At 39.8% G+C, this 21,409-nt stretch overlaps 1 protein-coding gene across 1 annotated transcript in view; it reads left to right on the top strand.

Annotated features, from left to right (window-relative positions):
* Positions 1 to 2,262: 2,262 nt before the first annotated feature.
* LOC127581013 (acidic mammalian chitinase-like) overlaps positions 2,263 to 21,409 on the top strand; it is a 41,537-nt gene continuing 22,390 nt past the window's right edge. The window contains exons 1-4 of the mRNA XM_052035072.1: positions 2,263 to 2,347; positions 10,213 to 10,417; positions 13,016 to 13,072; positions 16,966 to 17,131. Of these exons, the coding sequence (XP_051891032.1) occupies positions 2,263 to 2,347; positions 10,213 to 10,417; positions 13,016 to 13,072; positions 16,966 to 17,131 (513 nt within the window). The remainder of the gene's footprint in view (positions 2,348 to 10,212; positions 10,418 to 13,015; positions 13,073 to 16,965; positions 17,132 to 21,409) is intronic.

The raw sequence follows: 21,409 nt of genomic DNA, 5'->3' as shown, positions 1-21,409 counted from the left end.
GCACGTAACAGTAACCCAACAGAATCATTGAATGAATATGGGGACCTGGCCAGAAAGGCACGGCAATGAGTGTGGGGGATTTAATCTGCATATCAATTTGAAATAATCTGAGGGACACAACCTGGATGGAGTGATTTTAGAACAGCAAATTCTAGTGCCAAAGCGTGGAGCAAAGTGCAAGCCTTGCTCTTGTGCAACAGGAGGATTAATTCATGACCTCAAGATGGAATTACCTCCAGGAAGCAGTGATAGTAGTGTGATGAATGTTATACTAAGTCTGGGAAAGAGTAGAATGGGTCTAGGGCTACTATTTTAAATTTAAATAAGGGCAATTGTGATGAGATTCAAACAGGGCTAGTTAAAGTGATCTTTAAAGTTAGGTTAAGGGATAACTCAGTCAAGTTGTAGTGGCAGGTATTTAAGGGAATCTTTCAGAATTCACAGCCCTGCAAGAAAAAAAAATCCAAGCACGGTACCCACTATCTTGGTGGCCTAATAAAAGCTAAAGGTGAAATCAGAATTACAAAAATATAACTGCACGAAAATGGGTGATAGAACATACATAGAACAGTACAGCACAATACAGGCCCATCGGCCCACAATGTTGTGCCGACCTTTAAACCTCACCTAAAACTATCTATTAACCCCTTCCTCCCACATATCCCTTTATTTTAATTTTCTCCATATGCTCATCTAGTAATCTCTTGAATTTGACCAATGCACCTGCCTCCACCACTCTCCCTTGAACTTCCCACCCATTACTTTAAAGCCATGCCCTCTTGTATTGAGCATTGGTGCCCTGGGAAAGAGGCGCTGGCTGTCCACTCTATCTAGTCTATCTAGTCTCTATCATGGGAGCCCCAGCTCCCTTAGTCTCTCCTCATAATGCATACTCTCTAAACCAGGCAGCATCCTGGTAAATCTCCTCTGCACCCTTTCCAACACTTCCACATCCTTCCTATAATGAGGCGACCAGAACTGGACACTACTCCAAGTGTGGTCTAACCAGAGTTTTATAGAGCTGCATCATTACCTCGCAGCTCTTAAACTCGATCCTTTGACTTATGAAAGCTAACACCCCATAAGCTTTCTTAACTACCCTATCCACCTGTGAGGGATCTGTGGATATGGACCCCCAGATCCCTCTGCTCCTCCACACTACCAAGAATCCTGCCATTAACTTTGCCTTGGAGTTTGTCCTTCCAAAGTGTACCACCTCACACTTCTCCGGATTGAACTCCATCTGCCACTTCTCAGCCCAGCTCCGCATCCTATCAACATCCCTCTGGTATCTTCGACAATCCTCTACACTGTCCACAACACCACCAACCTTTGTGTCATCTGCAAACTTGCCAATCACCCTTCCATCCCCTCATCCAAGTCATTAATAAAAATCACGAAAAACAGATGTCCCAGAACCGATCCTTGTGGGACACCGCTAGTCACAGCCCTCCAATCTGAATGCACTCCCTCCATGACAACCCTGGCTTTCTACAGGCAAGCCAATTCTGAAACCACATGGCCAAGCTTCCCTGGATCCCATGTCCTCTGACCTTCTGAAGCCTACCATGTGGAACTTTGTCAAATGCCTTACTAAAATCTGTGCAGTCCACGTCTACTGCACTACCCTCATCAATCTATCTGGTCACCTCCTCAAAGAACACTATCAGGCTTGTGAGACATGATCTGCCCTTCACAAAGCCATGCTGGCTGTCCCTGATCAGACCATGATTCTCTAAATGCCCATAGATCCTATCTCTAAGAATCCTTTCCAACAGCTTGCCCACCACCGACGTAAGGCTCACTGGTCTATAATTCCCTGGACTATCCCTACTACCTTTTTTGAATATGGGGACAACATTTGCCACCCTCCAATCCTCCAGTACCATTCCCTTGGACAACAAGGACTCAGAGATCCTAGCCAAAGGCTCAGCAATCTCCTCCCTTGATAGGTTAGAAGTTTTGACAATATCATAAACAGCAATGACAAAAAATGAACAAGGAAGATTAAAATAGAGCACAAGGTAAAGCCAACTAGAAATGTAAAAATAATATGTTTCTACAGACACTTTCAGAAAAGAATTAGTGAAAGATGGTCCTGTGTAAATCTGCGGGATTTAATAATGGGAAGTAGATGGCGGAAGAATTAAATAGGTATTTTGCACACATCTTTATTGTGTACGATAAAAGTAGCATCCCAGAAAAACTAAGTCAGGAAATTGAAGGGAGAGGGGAACTCAGGAACATTACAGTTCCCAGTAAATGGTTCTGAGCAAGTTGTTGTGGAAGCTGTGGACTGACAAGTTCAGTTCTGCTGCACTTCCAGGAGTCTTCAAGGAAGTGACTCGTGAGATGGTTTATACGTTGATTTTAATTTTTCACAGTTCCCTAGATATAAGTAAAGTTCCATTAGATTGGAAATTAACAAATATAACTCTTTTATGCTCATGTAAGAATGAGAGGAGTTATCATAGAAAACAATTGAAAAGGTACATGGATTGGAAAGGTTTAGAAGGTTATGGCCCAAACGCTGGCAAGTGGGACTAGCCCGGTTGGGGCATCTTGGTCAGCATGGACCAGTTGGGCCAAAAGGTCTGCTTCCATGCTGTATAACTATGACTCTAATTAAAATTCCAACACAACTGGACAAACTACAGAGAGGATGTGCCTGATGGCTAGGGCCACAGCCTCAGAATGCAGAGTATGCCATTTAGAACCAATATTAGGAGAAATTTCTTTGCAGGGTGGTGAACTGTGGAAATTTCTATCACAGTGAAGGCCAAGTCATTGAATATTTTCGAGAAGGACGTAAATATATCTCTTAAATACAATGGGGAGAAGGCAGATACAAGGTTCTGTAGGTGATGAGCCATGATTAATATTAAAGACTTTATAGCGGGGCATTTGGAACAATTAGTAAAAAGTAATCTGCAAAGTCTGATTTTTGTGAAAGGGAAAAGTATTTTGAAGAATTACATATGCTGTGGATAAATGGCAACCGGTGGAAGTACTCTGCTTAGATTTCCAGAAGGCATTTGATGAGTTGCTGCATCAAAGGTCATTGCAGCAAATGAAAGCTCACGTATTGGTGTAGATAAAGGATTGGCTGATAAACAGGAAAGAAAGAGGAGACATAACTGGATCTTTTTCTAGTTGGGAACATATAACAGTCGATACTACAGTACTAGGATCTTACTATTTTATAGTTTTATGTAGTGACTTGGATGAAGGTGCCAAAGGCATGATTGCTAAATTCACTGATGACACTAAGATACAAAGGAAATAAGTTGTGAAAAGGATAAGGAGGCCTCAAAGGGGTATTGATAAGTTGTGAGTTGGCAAAAATCTAGCAAATGGAGTATCATGTGGGGAAATGTGAAATTGTCCATTAAGGCAGGAACAATAAAGAAAGTATATTATTTAAATAGTGAGGGATTGCAGAACTCTGAGATGCAGAGGGATCTGGATGTCCTTGTGTATGGTTCACAAAATGTGTGTATATGGGTACAGAAAGTAATTAAGAAAGCTAAAGGAATGAAAACCTTTTACCATGGGAATTAAATGGAAAAGTTGGGAGGTTATGCTTTAGTAATAGAGTGCATTGATAGGACCACTTTTGGAGTATTATGTAAAGCATTGGTTTCCTTGTTTAGGGAAGGATATAAATATGTTGCAAGCTGATCAGAGATTACCTGACTAATACTTAGAATGGGTGAGGGTCTTAAAGTTGGACAGCTTTTATACACTGTTTAGAGCATGAGAAACATATAAAATCCTGAGGGGACTTAATAGGGTGGAAGTGTAGGGTTGTTTTCTCTAATGGGAGAATCTGGAACTAGAGGTCACTGTTTAAAATTAAGAAGTCACTCATTTAAGGTAGATGAGGTGACTTTTTCTTACAGGATTGCAAGTCTTTAGAAATCTTCCACAAAGGGCAGTGGAAACAGCCTTTTAATATTTTTAAGGCAGAGGAAGACAGATTCTTGAAAGAGGACGGTGAACCATTATTGGCAGAAGGCAGGAATGTCAAGTTGAGGTTACACCCATATCAGTTATGATCTTTTTAAATGGTAGAGCAGGCTTGTGGGGCCAAGTGACCTAATTCTGTTCCTTCCGTTTCTGATTTATATGTTTATATGAATGCGTGACCATCTTGGTAGTGGAAATTTTCTCTCTTATTAGTTAAGGATTTGTTTAGAAATTATCTATTTGGTAACCTAGGTGGAGTTGTGAAAACCTTGCAGAACTGAAAAAGGGAGCCATTACACAAGCCAGGGAATTAGATCCATTTGCATTTGATTTTTATGCACAAGTAGCAAATTGAATCATAGACAATTTATGGTACAGGTGGCCATTCAGAGTATCTTGTCTCAGGTAGCTACCCAGTTTAAACCCATCTTCTAGCACTTAGTCCGTAGTCCTTTATCAAGGCCCCTCAATTTTATGCCCTCGGCCTTCTCTCTTCCAAAAAAAATACAGCTCTAGCTTATCCAGTCTTTCCTCATGGATACAATATTCTAGTCATATCTTCATGAATCTTCTTTGCATCCTCTCCAGTGCCGTCGCATCTTTCCTGTTATATGATACCCAGAATTGTCCTCAGTACTCAATTTGTAGTTCAACTAATGTTAAATAGCATATCCTCCTGGACATTCTGTGCCTCGGCTAATAAAGGAAAACATCCCATGTACCCATTAGCCACCTTATCCAAATGCAATGGTATCTTTAAGGATCTGTGGACATATGCACAATGGCAGCCTCCATTCTTCCACAACATGCAATATTTTCTCATTTACTGCCTTGTAGCACCTCTCCAGAAGCATTGCCTTGCATTTCTGTGGATTAGATTTGATTTGCCTAACTAACCAGGCCATCTACATCTTCCTCCAGTCCAGAGGTTTCTTCCACATTGTCATCCACATGGCCAATTTTTGTATCATATGCAAACAATTTTATCACACCCTATATATTTAAGTCTAAATCCTTAATGTACATTACCAAAAGCAAGTGACCGAATAGTAATCTTTGTATCACCCCACTGGTAACAACTTTCCATCTACAAAAATACTAGTCAATCATCACCACCTGTTCTGCCACTGAGCCACATTTAAAGATTTCTCATTCTTCCTTGCATACCATTTACCTCTTCTCAGCCTGCTAAGTGGGATTTTGTCAAACATCTTACTGAAATCCATGTATACGATATTAAATGCACTTCCTTCAGCTCCTCTCCTTGCTACCTCCTCAAAAAATTCTATTGTTTATTAGAACATGGAATAGTACAGCAAAGGAATAGGCCCTTCGGCCCACAATATTATGCCGAACTAATTAAACTAGTAATTAAACGCCTAACTAAACTAGTGCCTTCTGCCTCATGTCTATATTCCTCCATTCTTTGCATATTCATGTGTGCCTGTCTAAGGGCCTCTTAAACACCTCTATAATATTCACCTCCACTACCACCTCTGGCACTGCATTCCAGGCACCTACCACTCTGTGTAAAATAAAATCTTTCCCTTAACAATTCCATGCTCACTATCCATGATTAATCTGTATCTTTCTAAATGATGATTATGGTTCCATTAATAGGCCCATCACTGAAGTTAAAACAACCGTTTGTAATTATTTGGTTTATTCCTTTTTAAACAGTGATGTATTAACAGTCCTCCAATCATTCCAGTCTTGTAGAGAAGGATGATTACAAAATGATGATCAGAATCCCTGCAATTTCCTCCCTTGCTGCTCTTAACCAGGCAATTTATCTCCTTTAATTATGCATATCCTCTCCAATATTTCACACTATTCTTCCACAACTGCAGGATTAACTTCGATTTCCCCGACTGCCACCACTCACACATACACACACGCACACGTGCACATATAATTGTAAAGGCAACTGCAAAGTGTTTTTTTAAGAGCCAGACCCATATCCTGCACCTCCACTCATGGGTTATCCTTTTGGTCCCTAATAGGTTCTACCCCTTTGGTTATCCTCCTGCTCCTTATGTACCTATAAAACATCCTTGGATTTTCTTTAATTTTACCTGCAAGTAATTTTTCATGCCAAAAATGGTTGATTGGTTAATACCCTTCCCATCTTTTGGTCCAATCACTTCAGATTATGGCTTTATAGTGTTCATTCAAATAGTCACTGACCTAAAGGATGCCAACCATCCTCTCAGTGAGTTCCAGAACCCCACCATTCAGAGTGAAATTTTACTCAACTTCCTTCTAATGGTTTGTACCAATTTAAGTGTATGTCCCTTAATCCTCTCTGATTAGCAAAATATTCCTTGCTCTTTACCCTGTCTGGGCTTGCTATAATTTATAAATTGCAATTAAATCTCCACTTATTGTTCTTTCTTTCAATGAACCCCAACTTAGGTAGTCATTCCTAAAAACTATTATTCATCAGCCCTGGCAACACCCTTACAAGTTTTCCCTGCATACCACCCTGCCATTGTTCATCTATTAAACTGTCTCTTAACTTATGTTCCCAGTCCACCTTAGACACCTCCACCTTCAGTATAATTGCCCTTATTTAAGTTGAAGACTGTGGTTTTGGTCCTGTGCTACTGACCCTCAGACTGCATTTGGATTTCTATCATATTACGGTCACTACCATCTGGGGTTGTATAACCGCAAGATCTCTCTTAATCCTTCCTCATTAATCATGATCAACTTCTTGTCACCCAGAACATTTTTCCTCACGATCCATGACAAAACCATTATTGGTTATCATCAAAAAAGTTCTTGATTGTGTTTCACAGATTTAAGTACAAATTATTTATATATACTTGGAAAAGTAGGGGGCCTAGTACCTATGGAATCCTACTACATACAACCCTCCTGTCTCTAAGCTTCTCATTCACTTTGCTCTCTACCACAGAAGCCAGTTATTAATCCAACTTGCCACTTTCCCATGGATCCTTGACCAATCTGCCATGCAGATTGCCTTGCTAAAACCAGTGTGTGCTGCATAAAATTCTCTACACTCATGCACACTCCATGTCATTTCTTTAAAAATGATTCAGTTAAATTAGAAGGATATGATCTTTTCTTCAGTCCATGTTGACTGTACTTAATTAACTTGTCCATATGGAAATACTGATTTATGCCATCTGTCAGAACTTTTTCCAACAAATTGTTTGCTACCAATTTCCAATACTCTGACCTTCAGTTATAAAACATTATTCAGATGTTGTGATGATATTCAAACTTAGGTCACCTGATTATAGTCTGTATTGCTGGATACTAGTGCATTAACCTAAACACCATGCTACTGTACAATGTCCTTAATTAATCAAATAATTGTTGATTTATGTTGAACATCAGAATATTTCTCAACAATTTTTCCACAGCTGTTGTTAGGATCCTGGCTTAACAGACTATTTTTCTCATACATTTTAAGCAGTGGTGCCATATTACAAACCTTCAAGCATACAGCATCAACCCTGCAGCCAAAGAGGACTAGAAAATGATGAAGTTATTTCCTTAGTTCTGTTATTGGCCTGGTTATTCAGGCCTAGTAATACATTTATTTTTAAAGATTCTACTCTTAATTTTTCGATTCTCTCTCTATTTTCAGCATATCTAAGATTTCATTTCCTCCTTGTTTTTGATGTCTGTATTGCCCACTGCCCCCACTCCCTTTCTGTTAAGGTAAATGTAAATTGCTCTTTTAAATCCCTGGTTTTCCATCTTCACACATAGGTTACCTTTTCATTCTCTGTTGAACCCTACTCTTTATTACCTTTTGCCCCTCATGTATTTATAATTCACATTTTGATTTTTCTTAGCTTCACTTGTGGGCTTTACTTTTTGGTTGTTTAGAACTTTTAATTAGATTTTCTTTGGATCTTGCTTCCTTAAAATAGGTAGGCATGACAGTCCCTTGCATAAGTTTATATTTTTTCTTCCATTATATTTGACCTATTGTAAGTCTGGGAGCTACTGAAAGTTTGCTGGTCTGGCATTATGCTGGGGAGTCATGTCTCAGCATCTGCGCCAAGTTACATTGTCATAGAGTTTTCATTTATTTCAATGGGGATTCTCAGCTTGCACAATAGAGAAGGTACATTTTTTTTTTAAAAAATTACCTTGGTTTAATATTTTTAATGGTTTTGAAATGTTTAAATGAATGTTCTTTTTTTTAAGAAAATTTTGAATACTTTTTATTTTCTAATTGCTAATATTAATTTTAATCATTCTTAAGAATGCCAAGGAAATTTAAAAATTAACAAAAAACTCAACACTTTGACAGAAGTCAAAGCTGCACCCCAGCTTTGGTTCTGTTGAAGCCTGTGAGGAAGTTCTGAGTACAACTCCAAAGGCTTACTTTCTATCTGAACTTCCCAGTCCTGACTCCAGGATGTGGCGAGCTGGTGAGATAGATCCTCTGCTTCCTGACCAGTTGAGATTGGGCAGGAACCACAGGCAGTGACTCTGGATAGTGATGTGTCTAGAAAGATTCAACCCAGTCCCTTTTTGAAATATATGTCCACAAATAATTTTAGAGGATTTGTGTATAAAGTTTAAATGGTTTCATATCAGTCTGCTCCTAACATATTGAAAGCACTTTTGTTCTTGTATGAAAATTATAATTCTGTATGTTGTAGGATATCTGGGATCATTGCAAAAGTTCCAACTGTAATCAACTACATCAAAGAATTAGCTGACAAAAACAATAACTCAAAGAATTAAAACATGGGACTAATATTTCACCTGTTTGGTATGTATGACTAAGAATATATTTAAAAGATGCTGAAATATCTACATCTAAATAGATAACTGGATCATCGAGAATTATTGTACTGATTTGTTGAGGATGAATTTATTGTAAACCAATGATGCTGTTCTGTGACTGTTTTCTGTTGCACTGACCTCTTGGTGGCACTACTGTATAGACAAAAAAGAGACAATCAGTGGCTGGCTTCATTTGAGACTAACTATATTTATTACAAACTATACAAACATTAACTACATAGACTGGAATACCAACTTTGAGAATTTGGAGGAAGCCACTGACTTTTGAAATGGGACACCTTTATTTAATGTGAATATACATGCCTGAGAGAAAGGTATTAATAAGGGAAACAATAAACAGCTGCCGCAGATTGGGACAATTCATATGTTCACATAATTGCCTCCTGACTGAGAATCTTAAGAACAAAGAAACTCCCCAGATAGGAAATCTGAGTTGCACTGGGACATTCCACTGCATCATTTTGAAGATGGTTGGAGGTGGCACCCAGTCTTTGTGCAGCATTACTGTAGAGATTACAAAACAGAACTAAGCAATGGTAATGTTTATAGCATGTGAATTGTATTGCCAGTCATGTGCCAGCTTAGTTCCGTTATGCTGTATTTTTTTTTCAGTTTCTGCCATATTTATGCACACACATGTGCCAGGGATGTGTAAAACACTTTTTGCGGTTGAAGGTGTCAGTCAAGGAGCAGCAGACAGGTGGCCAGGTTTCCATCCCCAGCATCTCCCATTTTTAATTTTCTTCTTTTTGATCTTGACCATTATTTCCGTCCATTGTTAAAATATTTCTCCAGTAAAGGGTGCTTTCTTCATCTTTTCCGCCAACCATTGGCAGCTTTGCCTTCAGACAGTGTCCCATTTTCTGAAATGTTCTCCTCAAACCACTTTGCTTCTCCAACTGCTTAAATATCATCTCTGCAAACTTTTAGCTTCCCCTAATGTTTCATTCATCAGTGCACAATCATGAAAAACATTGGGATAATTTTATAAGTATTAAACATAATATAGAAATAATTACTTTTTGACAATGTGGGTTGCATTCTATGTTGGAGAAAAAAAGACAAAACATATTTCCTGATTTTTTTTCTAGTGGGATTTATCATGTTGTCCCAACTGCAAATGGGTAAGTCATATATCACAGTAGTCCATTACTTAGAGTTGTATATTATTGAACAAGCAACTCCATAAAAATGGCATTTTAAACAAGTATTTAGATTTTAAAATAATTTTTGAACTGTTGTAAATACTATAAATTACTGTCCACAGAAATTTACGTGGCAGTATTTTATAGAAGTAAAATTTAGTAAGTTTTGTATCTTTGGTATTATCAAGTTGAACCTTCAGTAAAACATCACCACAGCATTTCTTTCCAAATAATTCAGTATTATAAAAATATACTTCCTGGGGTGAATTACAAGTTCTAATAATTTGTTTTCTATTTTTAGGCAGCAGTTATATACTAATCTGTTATTTCACAAACTGGGCACAGTATAGAACTGGAATTGGTCGATATGTGCCTCAACAAATCGATCCTTTTTTATGCACCCATCTGATTTATGCATTTGCTGTTATAAACGAAGATCATCAAGTCACTACCTCCGATGCAAATGATGAAACTTTTTATGCAATCTTAAATGGTCTCAAAAGAAAGTGAGTAGAAATGCATTAATCAAGATTTCATTTATACACAAGAGATTTTCTTTATCTCAGGTTTGTTTTTCTGTTTAAGTATGTTTTTATCTCTTCTATTTTCAAGTCAGTAAGTTCTTCTGGTGCAGTTCGGGGGTATTAGATCATAGAAAAGTACAGCACAGGAACAGGCCCTTCAACCCATGATGTCTGTGCTAGCAATGATGACAAATGAAACTAATCCCATATGCCTGCACATGATCCATATCCCTCCATTCCCTGCATGTTAATGTGTCTGTCTAAATGCGTCTTAAACACCATTATCGTGTCTGCTTACACTAACCTGACAGCGAGTTCCAGGCACGTACCACTCTGTGTTTAAAAAAAAACTTGCCCAGCAAATCTCCCTTAAACCTTTCCCTCTCATCTTAAAGCTATGCCCTCTAGTATGTGCCATTACTACCCTGGGAAAGGGACTCTAACTATGTACCCTATCTGTGCTTCTCATAATTTAATAAACTTCTTTTGGATCTCCCCTCAGCCTCCAGCACTCCAGAGAAAACAATCCAAGTTTGCCCAGCCTCTCCTAATAGCTAATACTCTTGAATCCAGGCTGCATCCTAGTGAACCTCCTCTGCATCCTCTCCAAATTTTCCATGTCCTTCCTGTAATGGAGCGACCAGAACTGAACATAATACCCCAAATGCAGCTTAACCAAAGTTTTATACAGCTGCAACATGATTTCCTTACTCTTTTACTCAATGCCCGACCAATGAAGGCAAGCATGCCATACGCCTTCTTTACCAGCCTTTCTACTTGTGTTACCACTTTGAGGGAGCTATGGAATTGGACCCCAAGATCCCTCTGTACATCAATACTTATAAGGTTCTTGTCATTTACTGAGTACATTCCCCTTACATTTGACCTCCAGAAGCGCAACACCTCACACTTGCCTGGTTTAAACTCCATCTGCCATTTCTCCATCCATATCTGCAATTGATTTATATCCTTCTGTACCCTTTGTTGACGATCTTCTTTACTATCCACAATTCCACCAATTTATCTGTCATCTGAAAACTTACTAATCAGCCCATCTGCATTTTTGTCCTAGTCATTTATATATAAATAATCACAAACAACAGAGGTCCCAGCACTAATCCCTCTGGTACACCACTGGTCATAGATCTCCAGTCAGAATAACACCCCTCCACCACTACCTCTATCTTCTATGGCCAAGCCAATTTTGAATCCAATCTATCAAGTCTCCATGGATCCCATGCATCTTAATCTTCTGGATCTTGTCAAATGCCTTACTGAAATCCATGTAGACAACACTCAATGCCCCACCCTCATCAATCATCTTTGTCACCTCCTCATAAAACTCAATAACTCAGTCAAGTTTGTAAGACATGACATGTCCTGCACAAAGCCATGCTGACTATCCCTAATAAGGACATGCTTTTCCAAATGTGAGTAAATCCTATCCCTAAGAATCCTCTCCAGTAGCTTCCCTACCACTGATGTGAGGCTCACTGGCCTATAATTTCCTGGATTATTCCCATTGCCCTTCTTAAGTAAATGAACAACACTAGCTACTCTCCAGACCTCTGGGATGTCACCTGTGACTGGAGGGGATACAAAGATCTTCGTCAAGGCCCCAGAAACCTCCTCTCTTGCCTCTCTCAGTAACCTGAGATAGATCCCATCAGCCCCTGTGGACATATCCACCTTAATGTTCTTCCATAGACCCAACACCACCTCTTCCTCCTATTGCCAGTGATGTTCCAGTACTTTACCCTTGAAGGAAGCAGCAATGATGATTCTAGGTTTGTTTCCATCAGTAAAAAGAAAGCTTCACAAGATCAATGAGGCTGATGTTGTGTCTCATCACTCCCTGATCCTCTTTCAGCTGGAGAGGAGAACTTGACTCCCTGTGCACCTTCGAGGAATAGAATATAAGAATGAATCCTACTCCATTTCCTACCTTGAGGTCTTTGGGCATGTTTGGCTTACTTCAGTCCCTGCCCTGCTGTTAATATTCAGTGAACACTCAGTGTAGTTTCACTGAAACACTTATGGTAAAGGTGTAATAATGGGTTCTTGAACAAAGACATCCCTTTAAGTAGTGCAGATGTTGCACAATGGCTGCTGAAACAAAATGCCCTTTTCTGAAAATGGTTTGTGTTATTTTCATATAGACAAATATGATACAATTTCAGCAGGTAGGTTTCAAAGGAGCACAGAGGATTGATTTCTGCTCCATTTCTGCATATTTAATTACCGAGCACAGTGTGGGAGTAAGAATTTCAAATGAGCAAAGCTCACCATATGGTCTTGTTCCAAAGCAGAGATATTCTATCGTATCGCACAAAAAGTCATGGTGCTACGTTATCGAATTTCTAGCCCCTATGATTTAGTAATATATTTCCATTATAGATAAAAGACATTTATAGATTATCAATGCGCAGGAGACTCTGCTACCAAATGCAGCATTCAGGGTTATATTTCAAAGGTACTAGAATGGATTTATCTTTAGAACATACCAGTTTTACAAGATTGCAAGGGTGAAGTTTAAGTGAATTGTTAAGGTCACACCACAAAATACTTTGTTTTTTAAAGAAATCTCCACTTGAAGACACTCCTATCTATCGGAGGGTTTCAATTTGGATCCTCACGGTAAGAACACATGACAAAGCAATTTTAATAAAATACATTAATAGCTAACTATTATGTTCATTAGTAATACCTTGAAAAGCATAGTTGAATTTATAATACATTTACAGGCTTTCCACAATTGTTTTCAGCATTAAAATAAAATTAGCCATAACATCTTTCCAAAATCTACAAAACTGTAGATGGAGTTTAGATAAGAAGTGAGAGTCGTTAACTTTTCTCCCATTTCTTCAACTGGAGACACTGGTCCAGCTGGAGAGGATGTAGGAAAAGCAGAAGTTATCAAAACATCTAGCAAGGTCAGAAACTTGGAGCTCCTACTGATCCTAGAATCAGAGCCTCTTTGATATGTTGTGGTATAACTTGGCTGTGAATGTTCTCTCACTGACATCCTTGGTGAGAGTGAATGCAGAGGCTTTTGATTCACCAGGGTTGCTGTGTAGAAAGTCATGCAAGTGGAAGACCAAAGGCTCAATATTTGATATTTTAAATGTGCAGTTGTAAGTTGAGTTGGGATGTGTTTTCCAAGTTGAGAGTGTTTTCCGAAATGGAATGGGGTTGGAAGAGTGATGAGACTGGAGAGCAGTACAAGCAAACATCAAGATGGCCCTTCCTGATTGGAAGAGTGGGAAATATAACAACAGGTGAAATGGCAGCTTTGATGTTGTGATTCTTATTAAACATTACCACCTCTCATTGCAGGAGCTGCCTTATCATCGTTCCCTTAATTCCACTGGATTGTGGCCAGAAGGGATATGGTTTAGCTATTCATTACCAGAACCTCCTGGATCATATTTGCACTTTCATACCCTTATTTTATTGTCCAAAACTATTTCCTGTTCCAGGATAATACTAGGATATAAAGACTGCCTTTTTCTCTACTGCAAATGTGTGTCATAAACAGCTCTGCCCTCATCTTTCACCCCACCTTCAAAGAGCATGAGGTACTCCTGGACTTCTACAAAACTAAAACTGAAACCATCAGATCTGCTTCTCCTCCCTTAGTTCCTTTCCCAAGCCTTCCAGGACATACTTCCTCCAAGGTTCCACTGCCCTAGCCATGAACACACATTTTCTGTAATAATTCTCTTGCCTGTCATCATGGCCTCTTTGACCTCATCTTGTCCTGTTTCTTTGATTCTATTCCCACTGTACTCACTGTCCAACTACTTTTCCTTACTGTCATATTAGCAAATATTTTAATAATTTTCTCTCTTCAGCCACCGTCTTCTCTTCAGATCTGATGTCATCACATTACTAATGAAAAAAACGAACTTTGATTCCTGTCACTTGCAAAGCACCATCCAATCTTCAACAACTTTGTACACTCCTTTGAATCTGTTGGACCCTCCATTAAGGCAGTCATTAAAATTTATAGTCCTCTGCACTAACATCTCCTTGTGTAACTTGCCAAGGGAGAATACCAGAACAAGCTAAAGGCTCAATTCAATCAAGTAGATGCCAGGCGACTGTGGCAGGGCCTGAATACTGTCATGGACTAGAAGAAGAAACCGGGGGCGATCTCTGGCGACGAAGTATCTCTATTGAATGAGCTCAATTTCTTTTATGCCCGGTTTGAACAGGAAAACAAAGTTCCATCAAGTCACATCCACCCATCCCCCACTGGTTCTTGTCCCAAGCATCTCAACAGCAGAAGTCAGATCTGCTTTCACGAAGGTAAACTCTCGGAAAGTGGACAGCCCAAGTGGAGTCCCTGGACTGGTTCTGAAATCAGGCACCAATCAACTAACCTCTGTCATCGTCGACATCTTCACCCTTTCACTTCAACAGTCTACTGTCCCCATCTGCTTCAAGGAAACCTCCACCATTCCAGTCTCCAAGTAAAGTGTCCTGTCTCAATGACTACTGACGAGGAGCTCCAACATCAACCATAATGAAGTACTTTGAAAGATTGGTAACAGCCCACATGAACACCAGCCTCCCAGACAACCTAGACCCCTTGCAATTTGCATACAGGAAAAGTAGGTCTATGGAGGACACCATCTTCCTTGCACTAGATTCAGCTGTGGATCATCTCGACAATAAGAATACATATGTCAGAATGCCATTCATTGACTGTAGCTTAGCCTTCAACACCATAATACCAAATAAGCTGATCTCTAAACTCCTGAACCTTGGCCTTGGTGCTCCTGTCTGCATCTGGCTTCTAGACTTCCTGACTGACGGACCTCAGACGGTTAGAATTGGTCATAACATTTCATTCACCCTGACCCTCAACACTGCTGCTCCCCAGGGTTATGTGCTCAATCCCCTGCTCTACTCCCTATATACCCATGACTGTGTGGCCAGATACAGCACCATCTGGATCTTTAAGTTCACCGATGATTCCACTGGTATAGGCCGGATCAACAGCAATGATGAGATAAAGTACAGGAAAGACGTCATAGTGTCAGAACAACAACTTAGCCCTTAATGTCAGCAAAATGAAAGAGTTTGTTGTTGACCTAAGGAAGCAGGAGGGGTAAACGCAACCCTATCCTCATCAACAGAGCTACTGTAGAGATGGTCAACAGCTTCAAGATTCTTGGCATCCATATCACCAGCAACCTCAATTGGTCCCCTCACACTGATGTGATGGTCAAAAAAGTTTATCAGCATATTTACTTTCTTAGGCATCTGAGAAGATTTGACATGTCCACGAGGATTCTGTTGAACTTCCACGGTTGCAGTTATAGATAGTATCCTGATCTCAGCCTGGTATGCCGACTGCTCTGCTCCTGATCATCAGAATCTGGAGAGTACAGTAAACACAGCCCAATCCATCACAGGCTTGTCATTTCCTCCATTCAGTCCATCTTCATGGTGCATTGCTTCAGGAAGGCTAGTAGTATTGTCAACGATACCTGCCACCCTGGCCATCCCCTTTTCTCTCAGGATACAGGAACTTGAAAGCCTGGATGTCCAGACTTAAGAACAGCTTTTTCCCCACAGTATCAGATTACTGAATCAATCACCTCTTTCACACACAGTTGCTGGTGGTGCTGCCACACTCTCATTCTCTCAATTTTACCTCTGTCAGTTATTCTGTTATTGTCACTAGCATTTCTTTTAGCCCTACTTCAGAATGCGCTACAATCTTTGCACTTGTCATTTTATTTATTGTTGTATCGTCAAATGGGGGACAGCTGGGAATACCCAAAAATGATCCTAAATTACCTATGGCCTAATTTGATATTGAAGTTTAAAGAGGAAAAGTTTTGTTGTCCTGATGTTTTTAAATACCTCCACCTCTGACCCTCTGCCATCTCACAAAGTGTTGGCTGGGTTGGAGTCAGAATAAAATTGAGACCATTCCCTCCTCAGCACTGTTTCTCAATTCAGCACACAATCTGGGATGAAATCTGGATTCTTCTTCGAGTTCAAACTCATATATTCACTGATGGACTGCAGAAACTAAATCCACAAGCCTGTGTAACATCAATAGCAATTTCTAAGCTGGTTCAGTTCCTTGAACCAACCTGCACAACTCTAATTACTACAGTTTAGCAACACTATGACCACTTTGATAACTTTGCACTAATGTGGACTTTGTCTATTGTTCTAATTGTGTTCTTTTTTGAAAAATTGTGTTTAATTAATATTTTTCTTGTGAATGCTGCTTATTTGATGCTATGTGCCGATGCTGCTGCAAGTTTGCATTGCACCTGTGCACACATGTATTTGTGCATGTGTCAATAAACTCAACTTTGACTTTATAAACATTAGAATTATTGAACTGAAGACCAGGAAATGAAACTTCTTATTATAGACCTTATATTTATTTATGCATCCAAATAATTGCTAACAAGTAAAAGCGAGTTTGTCCACTAAATATACGTTTTCAGAAATATAACTGTACTAGTAGTTTCTTCCAACTATTCCGGCTTCTTCATCAGTTTTAACAGTATGGTGCCAACTCATGCAACTAGACTGGTATTCATCAAATCTGCGATTAACTTCCTGAGACAATATGAGTTTGATGGTTTAGATCTGGCTTGGCTGTATCCAGGTGCAGGAGGAAACCCAACAGAGAACAAAAAACTCTACACAAAATTGGTTAGGGTAAGAAGACAGCCTTTAATTTCACAAATCTTTGATGTGCAATGCTATAACATTTTTAACCATTAGGTGTCGCATATCCTCAAATCAGTTATATTTTATTTTGCCTCATTTTTATTTGGATTTATTTTCAGCCTAAAATGATCAAAACGTTTTCAAGAGATTTATTAGTGTGGTATATGGTACGTAACATGTTATTTTGGTATAAGTCACTTTCAACTGCCTTCATTGGTTGGGGCATGGCGTATGAGAGTAAGGAAGTCATGTTGCAGCTATATAAAACTTTAGTTAGGCTGCACTTGAAGTATTGTGTGCAACTCTGGTCATCCCATTACAGGAAGGATGTGGACGCTTTGGAAAGGGTGCAGAAGAGCTTTACCAGGATGTTGCCTGGATTAGAAGGTATGAGCTATAAGGAGAGGTTGGACAAATTTAGGTTGTTTTCTCCAGATCGTTGGAGGCTGAGGGGAGACCTGATAGAATTTTATCAGTCAGACAGTCAGAACCTTTTTCCCGGGGTAGAAATGTCAAATATTAGAGGACATGCATTTAAGGTAAGGGGGGGCAAGTTTGAAGGAGGTATGCTGGGAAAGTTACAGAGGTACACTACAGTTGGACGTGAGATAGTGGCAGAAGAGCTCCAGCCATGTACTTATGCCAAGGCTGCCCTACCTGTAGAAATGAAAGTCACTGTCACTTTGAACTTACTGGCCTCTGAGTCATTCCAGTGGCAGTAGTGGCTATTTATGCTATGTATTGTAGTTTGGGACTTACCGCTGCTTTCAGAACAAATGTCACCAATAGTTTGTTTTCAAGGTGTAGTAAACGGCACAGTGATGCTGCAGGTATTTAGTTCTGACTTGTGGTGCTATCTTTGTGGCATTTGCACATTTTGTGACCACGTGAATTTTCCCCAGGAGCTCCAGTTTCCTCCCACATTCCAAATATGCTCTGGCTGTTAGGTTTATTGGCTACTGTGAATTGCCTGGTGTAGGTGCAGCACGGAAACAGGCCCTTCGGCCAAACTCGTATATGTCAACCAAGATGCCTATCCACGCTAACCCCTTTTGCCTCTGGTTGGCCCATATCCCTCTAAACCTTTCCTATCCATATACCTGTCCAAATATCTTTTAAACTTTTTAATTGTACTTGCCTCTACCGCCTTCTCAGGCAACTCATTTCATATACCCCCCACCCTCTGTGTGGAAAAACTTGCCTCTCAGATCCCCAAAGGAAATTGCCCCTCAAATCCCCATTTAGCCCATCATGTCTATGGCAGTGGCTTGTTGGAGAATAGGGTGGTGAGGGAGGGTGGAAATGGCTATCAATGGACATGTGTGAGAAAATGGATTGCAGGAAAATAAAGGGGAAAGGGATTGAGGAGTATGGACTCAATGGGTTGAATGGCTTCCTCTGATGTTATGAAATCTAATACGAAATACTAGAAGGCATGGCGGGCACATAGATTTCCAAGGTTTATGGTGTTTCCAATAGCCTAATGGTTGATTGACTGAACTTGTATTTGGAGCTCTGTGTGAATTCTAAACTCTGCATGATTTGAGATTGGTTTATTATTATTATACAGTGAAAAACTTGTATACCGTTCAAACAGATCAATTCATTACACAGTGCATTGAGCTAGTACAAGGAAAAACAATACAGAATGCAGAATAAAGTGTCACAGCTACAGAGAAAGTACAGTGCAGGTAGACAATAAGGTGCAAGGTCATAACATGGTAAATTGTGATGTTAAGAGTCCATCTTATTATACTAGGGAACCATTCTATAGTCTGATAACAGCGTGATAGAAGTTGTCCTTGAGTTTAGTGGTATGTGCTGTCAGGCTTTTGTATCTTCTTCCCGATGGGAGAGGGGAGAAGAGAAAATGTCCGGGGTGGGTGGGGTCTTTAGAACACAGAATAGTACAGTACAGCGCAGCACAGGCCCTTCGGCCCATGATGTTTTGCCGACTTATATAAACCTCCTCTATGATCAATCTAACCCTTCCCTCTGCCACACAGGACGATAGGGTTGTTAAGAAGGCGTATGGAGTGTTGGCCTTCATTAGTCGGGGTATTGAGTTCAAGAGCCGCGAGGTGATGTTGCAGCTCTATAGAACTCTGGTCAGACCACACTTGGAGTATTGTGTTCAGTTCTGGTCACCTCGTTATAGAAAGGATGTGGAAGCTTTAGAGAGGGTGCAGAGGAGATTTACCAGGATGTTATCTGGATTGGAGAGCATGTCTTCTGAGGATAGGTTGAGCGAGCTAGGGCTTTTCTCTTTGGCAAGAAAGAGGATGAGAGGTGACTTGATGGAGGTGTACAAGATGATAAGGGGCATAGATCGAGTGGACAGTCAGAGACTTTTTCCCAGGGCGACAATGACTAACACGAGGGGACATAATTTCAAGTTGATTGGAGGAAGGTATAAGGGGGATGTCAGGGGTAAGTTTTTTACACGGAGAGTGGTGGGTGCGTGGAACGCACACTGCTGGCAGAGGTTGTGGGGGCAGATACATCAAGGACATTTAAGAGACTCTTAGCTAGACACATGCATGATAGAAAAATAGGGGGCTATGTGGGAGGGAAGGGTTAGATCTTAGAACAGGATAAAATGTCGGCACAACATTGTGGGCCGAAGGGCCTGTACTGTGCTGTAGTGTTCTATGTTCTTACACAGCCCATAACCCTCCATTTTTCTTACATCCATGTGCCTATCTAAGATTCTTTTAAATTTCCCTGTTGTATCAGCCTCTACCACCGCCCCCAGCAGTGCATTTCAGGCACCCACCACTCTCTTGTGTAAAAAAACTTACCCCTTAAACATTCCTCCTCCGACCTTATACTGATGTCCTCAGGTATTGGCCATTGCCACCCTGGGGAAAAGGTGCTGTCTGTCCACTCTGTCTATGCCCCTCATAATCTTATACACCTCTATCAAGTCACCTCTCATCCTGTATCACTCCAAAAAGAAAAGCCGTAGCTTGTTCAACCTTTCCTCATAAGACATGTTCTTTAATCCAGGCAGCATCCTGGTAAATTTCCTCTGCACCCTCTCTAAAGTTTCCACATCCTTCCTGTAATGAGGTGACCAGAACTGAACACAATAGTCAAGTGTGGTCTAACCAGTTTAAGAGGCTGCAACATTACCTCGCGGCTCTTGAGCTCAATCCCCCAACTAATGAAGGTCAGCACACCGTACGCCTTCTTAACCATCCTATCAACTTGTGCGCAACTTTGAGGGATATATGGACTTGGACCACAAGATTCCTCTTTTCCTCCACACTGCTAAGAATCCTGCCATTAACGTACTCCGCCTTCAAGTTAGTTCTTCCAAAGTCTATCACTTCATACTTATCCGGATTGAACTCCACTTTTCGGCCCAACTCTGCATCCTATCTATATCCCATTGTAACCTACGACAACCTTCTACACTATACACAACACTGCCATTCTTCGTGTCACCTGCAAACTTACTTTCTTTTTCAATCTTTTTATTAATTTTCAAATTAATACAGATTATTACATATAACATCGGTAATTATGCACGTAATACAAAGAGATCGGGAGGACAGTCATGACATATATAGTCATAAACAATAAAAAATATATTCTAGGCCCCACGGTTTCTTGGTAAATGAATATATTACAAAAAAATCAAAAGGAGAAAGAAAAAGATTTATTATATAAAAAAACCAAATTGAAAAAAAAATTGTAAGTAATAAAACGAAACTAACTAAAAAAAATTTCAAAAGAAAACAAAACTGGACTGATATTTCTCGATGAACAAAGAGCATTATTATGTCATCAACTCCGCTCCTCTAAATTGAAAGATTATTATAAAGGGATCTATATCATATGAAAATATTGAATAAATGGACTCCAAACTTCCTCAAATTTAAGCGAAGAATCAACAGTGCCACTCCTAATTTTTTCTAAATTTAAACATGATATAGTTTGAGAAAACCATTGAAAAGTGGTGGGAGGTATTGGATCCTTCCATTTAAACAAAATGGATCGCTTGGCCATTAATACGACAAGCAGCAGCAGATAGGTGGCCAGATTCCATCATTGGTAACCCAAAAATTGCAGTGATTGGGTGAGGTTGTAAATCAATATTCAATACAGTTGAAATAATGTTAAAAATGTCCTTCCAATATTTTTCCAGAAGAGGACAGGACCAAAACATATGTGTCAGGGAAGCCACTTCCAAATTACATCTATCACATATAGGATATATATGGTGATAAAAATGGGCTAACTTGTCCTTCGACATATGGG

Source organism: Pristis pectinata, chromosome 20, assembly GCF_009764475.1.
Source record: "Pristis pectinata isolate sPriPec2 chromosome 20, sPriPec2.1.pri, whole genome shotgun sequence".
NCBI lineage: Eukaryota > Metazoa > Chordata > Chondrichthyes > Rhinopristiformes > Pristidae > Pristis > Pristis pectinata.
The sequence above is the reverse complement of the archived record's forward strand: the minus strand, read 5'-3'. Positions and strand labels throughout refer to the sequence as shown.